At 37.3% G+C, this 9071-nt stretch overlaps 1 protein-coding gene across 3 annotated transcripts; it reads right to left on the bottom strand.

The window, feature by feature from the left end:
• Positions 1–1287: 1287 nt before the first annotated feature.
• LOC6045584 (probable tubulin polyglutamylase TTLL1) lies at positions 1288–8844 on the bottom strand. Of its 3 annotated transcripts, none has more exons than XM_038257961.1 (6): positions 8691–8844; positions 8434–8633; positions 7526–8098; positions 2748–2949; positions 2346–2686; positions 1288–2242 (listed from the first exon to the last, which is right to left on the bottom strand). In XM_038257961.1, the coding sequence occupies exons 2-6, from the start codon at positions 8487–8489 to the stop codon at positions 2104–2106; spliced, it is 1311 nt and encodes a 436-aa protein (XP_038113889.1). In that variant the 5' UTR covers positions 8490–8633; positions 8691–8844; the 3' UTR covers positions 1288–2103. The 3 variants fall into 3 exon arrangements, with proteins under 3 accessions (XP_038113889.1, XP_038113891.1, XP_038113890.1); XM_038257963.1 differs by having other exon boundaries at positions 8574–8633; XM_038257962.1 differs by lacking the exons at positions 8434–8633; positions 8691–8844 and adding an exon at positions 8153–8252 and having other exon boundaries at positions 7526–8087.
• Between the last annotated feature and the right edge of the window lie 227 nt (positions 8845–9071).

Genomic DNA, 9071 nt, shown 5'->3' with positions numbered 1-9071 from the left:
CAAATTCGAGTTCTGTGACCCCATTTTAGTAGCATTTGACTGGTAGGTTTCCTATTACATTTTAAAATGTATTTTCTCAATATTATATCTCCTCCATTTAGGTCGCCGTTTTGGAATTTCCAAATTTCTTAAGAGCTTTTTTTGGGGTCATATTTGGTTCATTCTCGAAAAAAAATCAATTCCGGAAATCGTGAATTTCGTTCATGAATTTGAGAACTACGTTCTTAAATTCATGAACTAAATTCACGATTACTGGAAATGATTATTTTTTTGTGTTCTTTTTTCTGAAGATTTCGGGTAATTGGGTTGTAGAATGAAGCTTAGATTTTAGGCAAATATCAAACTGAAAGTTTTGTTCTGGATTATGTGAGTGTATAATCTCAATTAATTTAAAATAAGTCGTTAAATGTTTCAAGGAAAAACATGTCATAACAATGTCTTATTTAAATGTTTTCAAATGAAAATTAATGTTTTCTGATACTTGTTAGTTTAAAAAAGATAGTAATTAGTCTGATTTATCTTTAAAAAAATATATATACTTGACATTTTTTGGAAAAGAAATAAATTGAATTAAATTAAACGACAATATATTAAAATATTCTAGTTAATAATTTTGATACTTGGTTTTGAGAAAAAAAAGTTGCAGGTTCAACAAAATCAATTTTTTTTTAATGCCAAAAATATATTACAATGATTTTTTTTTTGAGTTTAAAATCAAGCGATAGATTTTTTGTAAGCAAGAAAAAATATGTGTAATGACTTATGTAGTTAATTTTTGATGTGAAAGTCAATTGATGGATTCAAAAGGAAATTAAGTGATATTAATAATTGACAAAATATAAGTATATAACTGTATTTTACTGTTTTTTTTTTATTTTTATTTTATGGCAGACAATAAATAGTTTTTAATATGAAATTTGAATTAAAATTATATGAAAGCTATAAATTGGCTTTCATATAATTTATGTTTCATCAAATAATTCCAAAAGCGTTGTTGTTTTATTTTTATTTTAATGTTGTTTCTTAAAGATTCTTCTTAAGATATTTTTTCAAAACGATATTGAGAATGGTTTATTTAAAAAATAACTTAAATAAAGGAAATGCACACATCTTTAGCAAGTTGCAGATTTTACAAAATTCCCATACTTTCAAGAAGATCCAATAGATCAAGTGCTCGATGGAAATTCTCTTTATTCAATGATTCTTATTTTGTCATCATTATTTATATATCTATGGAAATATTACAAATTTCAGATGAAGATTTCGATGTATTAATTAAAAAGTTAATTTTTACTAAGTTTTTTTTAATTATCTACCTAATGTTACACGTCTCTATGTAAATCCATGTTTGAAGTTTCATTTACTATTGTTCCCTATATTAAGCTTTTTTTTTTGGTTTGACGATATTCTTGATACACGCTACACTTATTTAAAAAAGAGATCTTGGGTTCTATTTAATTCAAACGAGACCACTCACAAAATCTCTCTCGCAAGAGCAACACGCGGTAAGTATCTACTACTAAAGCGTCTTTACGAGACTTAGAATTTGGGATAATAATTGACAAATAAGAAAACGTTCGCACAATTGTAGTCATATGGAATAAAGATAAAAGATTTAAAAACAAATGCTAGCAAAAACTAAAAAGAAAACTTATATAGAGAAAGAGAGAAGAAAAAGGAAATATTTAACGAAGCAGTTTAACGAAAGTCATGATTTCGAACCAGTTCGTCAAACAGATTGAACGACAAAAAGTCACACAAAACTAACTAAATTGTTTTTATTAGCGAATCGACGACGACGACGAATTAAATATTTGTTACTTGGCAGTGAACAACCACGTTCCACACAAATCGCACACGAAGCGCGTCATTTGTAATTTGTATTTGAATCAATTTGTAAACGAAACCGCAGGAGAGAAAAATAGTGAAATTCACTAGTCGAATCAAACCAATTGTCAATAGAGCAAATTTGCGCTAAACAACAAAAACCAACAAAAAAAACAATGAGAAATAAAAGCTGAATTATTGAGCAAAACGAGTATCGAAAAGATAAAAAAAAGAAACATTAAAAAAAAGTGACCACGTGTCGTCGTTGATTTAATCTCATTTCCACCGGTTGTTGTTGGATCTGCTTTTGCCGTTGTTGTTGGGCGCTCCGTCGTCCTGCGCGGCAATCTCCTCGTCGATCAGCAGGTCAAAATTGCCCAGCATTTCCGGGTTCGGGATCTTGTTCCACCTTACACTGAAAGAAAACGTCCCTTTACTGTAAATGCCATCAAAGATTGCCATGCCCTGCGTTTGACAAGTAGTCACCTTGAACTTGCCAAAGCAGGGTTTAAACTTACTCCGGAACACCATCCGGTGGCAACACAATGTTCAAAATATTGTCGATCAACTTGTACTTCAGTATCCTATCGTTGGCCGTCGTCGACGTCAACGAGGGCGACGCATTAACCTCCACCAGCCACGGCTTCAGCGCGTTGTCAATGATGATGTCGTACCCGTAACACTCGAAGCAGTGCCGATCGCTGGCCATCACGCTCGAGACGGCCTTCAACGAGTGCACAATCAACCAGGTGATCGCCCCAAACAGCTTGTCCGTAACTTCCTTCCCGCGGGTTCCCTCCAGGTACAGGCGCAAGTTCTGGACGCTCCACTTGCCGCCGTGATGGTTGTTGTACTCACCCTGGAATCAAGCCAATGCAATTACCTCGAATAACCCTTAAGCAATTTCTGTCAATTCTTACGCCGTGCTTCTGGACGCTCACGTTGGTCAGGTGCACGTACATATTGTCCAGCTCGGTGACGCTGGTGTCGTACTTGACGGTGCAGAACCGACAGAAGCCCAACCGGAACAGGTAAGCCTTGAGGGGGCGGAACGACGTCACCAGGACGTACAGGCGTAGGTCAAACTTTTTGCCGCCAATCAGGAGGGGGTTTTCGATGTATCTGAGGAGAAACTTTGTGTGGAGTATATTTTTTTTGCAAAATTTTGATAAAATATTGATTTGAAAACAGAATTACCAATTATCACTTGCCTCATAAAATTAGTGGACGTATTTCACTAATAACTAAATACAGTAATTCCATTTGAAACGAGCCTAAACCGAATAAAAAAGTTAACCGATCGGGCTCAAAAAATTTCTGGGGGTTCCTTTGCCAAAATAATTAGACCCGTATTTTTTGGACCAAAGAGACTATGTCTGAAAATATTTTTATCGGATTCCTCGGAATATTTTACATAACATTACAAAAAAATTGCGATGTCGAACAGCACGTTTCCGAGATATGATTTTTTCAAAATAAAAACTGAGTTTTTCGACGTGCCACGTGCCTTGTTAGGGTGGTCCAGAAAATGACAATTTTGATCTACTTACGCAAAAACCATTTTCTTTCAAAAAATCATAACTCTGCACCATTTCAACCGAATTTAGCTCTCCAGGACCCAAAACAAAGGTGATTTGGGCTTTTAGCTTATGTCTTCGTTTAAGTCAGTGGATGTTTACATTAACTTTGTCCATGCATTTCTTTTATCAAGAGAAGCCATGCAATTTTGCGGATTGGTAACACAAAATGGGCATGTGAATATTTTTAAAGAAATCTGTATGTTGAGAAGAAATTCAGGTGCCAACCGATAGGAGTTTTAGAAGTTTAAATCTTTCGGAAAAAAATGTGAGAAAATGGTTAAATATTATTAGGGCTAGTGATTTTTCACGGCAAAAAATCGAAATTTCGCGGCATGCCAAATACAAAACATTGGAATATCATGGAAATTTTACGGTACTCTAAAAATTTCACAAAATATACGTCAAAATGTGTTTTTTTGGTATAACTATTTATTTAAAAAAAGTTGTTTTGGAATATTTTAGGAAATTTGGCCGAATTTCCGTTAGTTGAATTTATGAGCTATTTTAATTTTAAAGAGATTTTAAACATTTCATTTGCTCAAATATCACCAAAAAGAAGCACAATCCAAACGTAAAAAAAAGCAAAATTTTGTTTGCTTTCCTACATTTCAGCATTAGGGAAATTTTAGTATTTTGATAAGGTTTGGGCCGGGACCGTGGTGTAGGGGTAAGCGTGATTGCCTCTCACTCAGTCGGCCTGGGTTCGATCCTAGACGGTCCCGGTGGCATTTTTCGAGACGAGATTTGTCTGATCACGCCTTCCGTCGGACGGGAAGTAAATGTTGGCCCCGGACTAACCTAAAAAGGTTAGGTCGTTAGCTCAGTCCAGGTGTAGGAGTCGTCTCCCTGCCTCGGTGGAGTCACTGGTAGGCAGTTGGACTAACAATCCAAAGGTCGTCAGTTCGAATCCCGGGGTGGATGGAAGCTAAGGTGTAAAAAGAGGTTTGCAATTGCCTCAACAATCAAGCCTTCGGACACTTAGTTTCGAGTAGGAATCTCGTAATCGAGAACGCCAAGGCAATGCTGTAGAGCGAATAATTTGATTTTTTGAATAAGGTTTGGGCACCTTTTTGGTCAATTCATGCATTTCGTAGGATATTATTATGAACAATATATTCTAAAAAAAAGTTGTCAATCTGACATGCAAATCACTAGCCCTAAATATAATTAAACAAAATTTTAAAAAATAAGTTGCAAAATCTCAAATTGCTTTTGAATTTGTTAGTAATATCTCGGAATCTGTTTGGTTTGATTTCCAATGTAAAATAATCATTTTTGTGAAATATTCTGCACTTTTCAATCAAAAACATTTTAAAATGTCCAAAATCAGTGTTATTAGCCTTTACGAAAAGTTACTCTTAATTCTGAAAGAAAAAGTTTCATTAGAAAAAGCAAGAAAAAATCACAAAGATTTCTTTATTTTAACATTCAAAATCAAACCAATAGTTTCCGAGATATCGCGAGTTGAAAATGAGGACTTATTAGATGACACAAAAAAAAACTAATTTTCCACAAAATTTAGATTTAAGAGCCGTCTGATCAACGATGTCAAATAAAGACAGCTCTTCAAAAATATGGTTTTGCAGGCAGGTGGGAAAAGTTATCCTACAGATGGTTATCCTAGGAATAATTTATAGCGCTATGGCGGCCATCTTATGGCATGCGGGATAACTTGTCATGGTTATCCCAGAAACAATTTTAAGAAAGAATCCAAAAATTCAAAAAACGAACAATTAACATTACCTGGACATGTTTCTTGGCTAAACTTACTGCCCTACATTCCTGGAGTATGGAAATTTGGATGTGAATGAAAAAAAATCCAGAAATATTTGAACTTCGAATATTTTGATTCAAATGTTCAATAAATTTTAAAATCCATCTGGAATGGGACTCTGGCTCATTTCCTGGACATGTATTTAGGCAAAACTTGTCGCCCCATATTCCTTGAGCATAAAAATACAACTTGGCATGAGGCCATGTGGAGGAACAAAATTCAAGAAATATTTGAACTTCAAATATTTTAATTCAAATATTCAATAAATTTGAAAATCCTTCTAGGATGGGACTCTGGGTCATTTCCTGGACATGTATTTTTGGTAAAACTTGTTGCCCTACATACCTTGAGCATAAAAATACAACTTGACATGAGGCCATGTGGTAGAAAAAAATTCCAGAAATATTTGAACTTCAAATATTTTAATTCAAATATTCAATAAATTTGAAAATCCTTCTAATATGGGACTCTGGCTCATTTCCTGGACATGTATTTAGGCAAAACTTGTTGCACCATATTCCTTGAGCATAAAAATACAACTTGGCATGAGGCCATGTGGTAGAAAAAAATTCCAGAAATATTTGAACTTCAAATATTTTGATTCAAATATTCAACAAATTTGAAAATCCTTCTAGGATGGGACTCTGGCTCATTTCCTGGACATGTATTTAGGCAAAACTTGTTATCTCATATTCCTTGAGCATAAAAATACAACTTGGCATGAGGGCATGTGGAGGAACAAAATTCCAGAAATATTTTAACTTCAAATATTTTAATTCAAATATTCAATAAATTTAAAAATTCTTCTGGGATGGGACTCGGGGTCATTTCCTGGACATTTATTTAGGCAAAACTAGTTGTGTTCTACCACATGGCCTCATGCCAAGTTGTATTTTTATGCTCAAGTAATGTGGGGCAACAATTTTTGCCTAAATAAATGTCCAGGAAATGAGCCAGAGTCCCATCCTAGAAGGATTTTCAAATTTATTGAATATTTTAATTAAAATATTCTAAGTTCAAATATTTCTGGATTTTTTTTTCATTCACATCCAAATTTTCATGAAACGAAACTATTGGCACTACGCCCCCCGGGGCATGGCCTTCCTCTAACGTGGGATTTCTGCTCCAGCGCCTCTGACGAGACAGGAGAAACCGGGACCGACGTTTTACTTCACCATCCGATAGAAGCTCAGTGGATAAGGCGGGAATCGAACCCGCGTCTCATAGCATCATCGGGATCGGCAGCCGAAGCCGCTACCCCTGCGCCACGAGACCCACTCCAAATTTTCATACTCCAGGAATGCAGGGCAGTAAGTTTTGCCAAGAAACATGTCCAAGTAATGTTAATAGTTCGTTTTTTTTTTTTTTTTTGAATTTTTGGAATCTCTCTTAAAAATTGTTCCTGGGATAACCATGACAAGTTATCCCGCATGCCATAAAGATGGCCGCCATAGCGCTATAAATTATTCCTAGGATAACCATCTGTAGGATAACTTTTCCCACCTTTTGCAGGCGTGCTGTTCCTTCATAAAATACTTTTTTCGAAAACCCCTTAAAACTTATCAAAAAATCTCGAAATAAAAAATACGTATTGTGGAAATTCAAATTTAATTGATTCTAAGCCAAATAAAAAAAATCGGGAAATTTGTTTTTCCGTGTACCTTTCTGAAAAGTCCTTATCAAAACCTACAACTTTGCTGAAGACACCAGATCGATCAAGAAATCCCTTTCAAGATACAGATTTTTGAATATTCACATGCCCATTTTGTATGACTCAAGATTTATATGGAAAAACAAATACAAAAATGCTGCATTTGACATAGAGCAAGGTTGCGACATGGACAACGCTTTATCCAATTCAAAATAAGAAAATTGTAAAATTCTACTCTTTGACTCTTTAACAATGTGCTATACAAGAATTAATTAGAAAATCTTTTAAGGAAATACCGATTTTCGAAAAAAAAATTCAATGCACTTTCGCACTGTAGTGAATCTCACAAAATAGTTTTAAAAACATTTAAAGGTTTGACCATCATACTAAGAGGAATCGAAATAAAATACTAAACATTTTCAAAATGAGGGATCATGGGAAATATCTGCAGTATCGATTTTATCTTAAGAATTTTTACATTCAAGCTTTAAATATTAATTCCAAACATGCATTTGCCAACCAAAGCGCTAACTACACAATAAAAAAGTGTCATTTTGAACGGAGGTAACTGCTATTTGTAGATGCAAATTTATGATGACAAATTGGAATTACCAAAAAAAGATTTAGATTTAATAAATGCCAGGTATTTTTTAGCATTCATCAAAATCACAATTGTTCGCAACCCTCACTCACCTCGAAATAACATAGCTCTCCTTCCCAATCTGGGGATGAAACGACGTTTTCGCCTCGCGCGACCACCGCTTCAGCTTGGACAACTTATTTATCAGGAATATTCCTGCTCCCTGAGACTTTCCACAAGGCTTCATAATCCACGTGCTCTGCGGATTCTTGCGGTACTCCTCGACAAACATGTTGTAATCGGCCGGCAGGACGAACGTTACCGGGATAAAGTCCAGATAGAGGTACTTTGACCCTCCCGGAATGTTGATCTCGGTCTTTTCCGCGAGCGGGTTCCCATCACGCTCGAGGTCTTTGCGGTAGCGTTTGATGTTTTTGACGAGCAAATCTTTCCGCGAGAGCTCGTAGTGGTTGGGGAAGTGGTTGATCAGCTGGTTGTCGTGCATCCGGTAGCCGCTGTCCACGCTGAAGATGTTACGACACGTTCCGGTGCCAGCCCAGTAAAAGTTCCAATCGTCGTCGGCGGAAACCTGCACCCAGCCGCGCTTCTCGAAGTTGCTGATCAGCACAGACTTGTCCAGATCCGAACAGAAGCATATCTTCATCCTTTCGTGACCTGCAGCGATTCTTGGGTTGAGAAGAGGGATTTACGGGGCGTTATTCAAGGGGGATCAAGGTTACCACGGCGTATCTTCTTGAACTTGGTCCCGCTGGAGGTGGTCATCTACAATGTAGTGCGCGCGAGACCTGTGGCGCACAACAGGTCAACACTGTTCGAAACCCGCTGACTGAATGAACCTCCAGAAATAGGCCAAACGAAATAAATCGAAGACCTACACCAAAACCCATAAAGTCTCCCTTAACGTGCACCGTCTCAGTGCAGAATTATGCGATTGAACCTTACTGTACATAAAAATAGCATATACGACCCCCGTCCCGAACCTCCCCCCTTTCCCCCTTACCTTCCGTACATGGTGGCCAGGTTCGTTGAAAGACGCTTCGGTTCCGATGTTGACATCCTCCAGTCGACCAAGTCCCAAGAGTGAGGTGAAAGCGAGAGTCACGCAATGATCCAATTTCCGGTGACGGACAGATTTCTTACCTTTTCCTACGTCTTCTTCAACTTCTGCTTCCGCCCTTTCCCTGCGGTCTTCGAAAGGAGCTGCAACAATAATCATAAAGTCATGACTTCGATCCGAAATAAAACAATGCGCCTTACCTGGCTGTGTGCGATTTGCTAGGTTCTGTCCTACTTGCAGGTCACGGAATCTTTGCGCGGAGTTGTTGCAACTATATTTCGCCACATATGCAAATTGTCAATCAAACGGGCTGAACTTGAAGCTTTTTTTATGGAGCTTGGTACCGACGGCAAGAGGTCACAGGGCAGGAAGGCAGGTCGGTCACAAACCGCAACAATAAAACCGCACGGGGCAAGGTGAAGTGTCCTGGGTGATTTTGTTCTAAGCAGGCCCAAAGAGCAAAATAACAAACAAGCTGGGGGTGGTCGAAGCTAGGGAAAACAGCAGCAGGCTGCTTCCAGGACAACGCGTGAAGCAGCGAAAACGCGCGCGCAACGTTATGGTGACGCGTGGGCATCGTT

This window comes from Culex quinquefasciatus, chromosome 2, assembly GCF_015732765.1.
Source record: "Culex quinquefasciatus strain JHB chromosome 2, VPISU_Cqui_1.0_pri_paternal, whole genome shotgun sequence".
Lineage (NCBI taxonomy): Eukaryota > Metazoa > Arthropoda > Insecta > Diptera > Culicidae > Culex > Culex quinquefasciatus.
This window is presented reverse-complemented; position numbering and strand designations above follow the sequence as displayed.

What these genes read in the sequence shown, in the direction of transcription:
- LOC6045584 (XM_038257961.1), bottom strand. Translation starts at nt 8,489, where the DNA reads ATGTCAACATCGGAACCGAAGCGTCTTTCAACGAACCTGGCCACCATG. An exon ending in GAGAGCTATGTTATTTCGAG is followed by an intron (nt 2,950 to 7,525) that starts GTGAGTGAGGGT and finishes GTTTCTCCTCAG; the next exon opens with ATACATCGAAAACCCCCTCC. An exon ending in CCACCGGATGGTGTTCCGGA is followed by an intron (nt 2,243 to 2,345) that starts GTAAGTTTAAAC and finishes GTTTTCTTTCAG; the next exon opens with TGTAAGGTGGAACAAGATCC.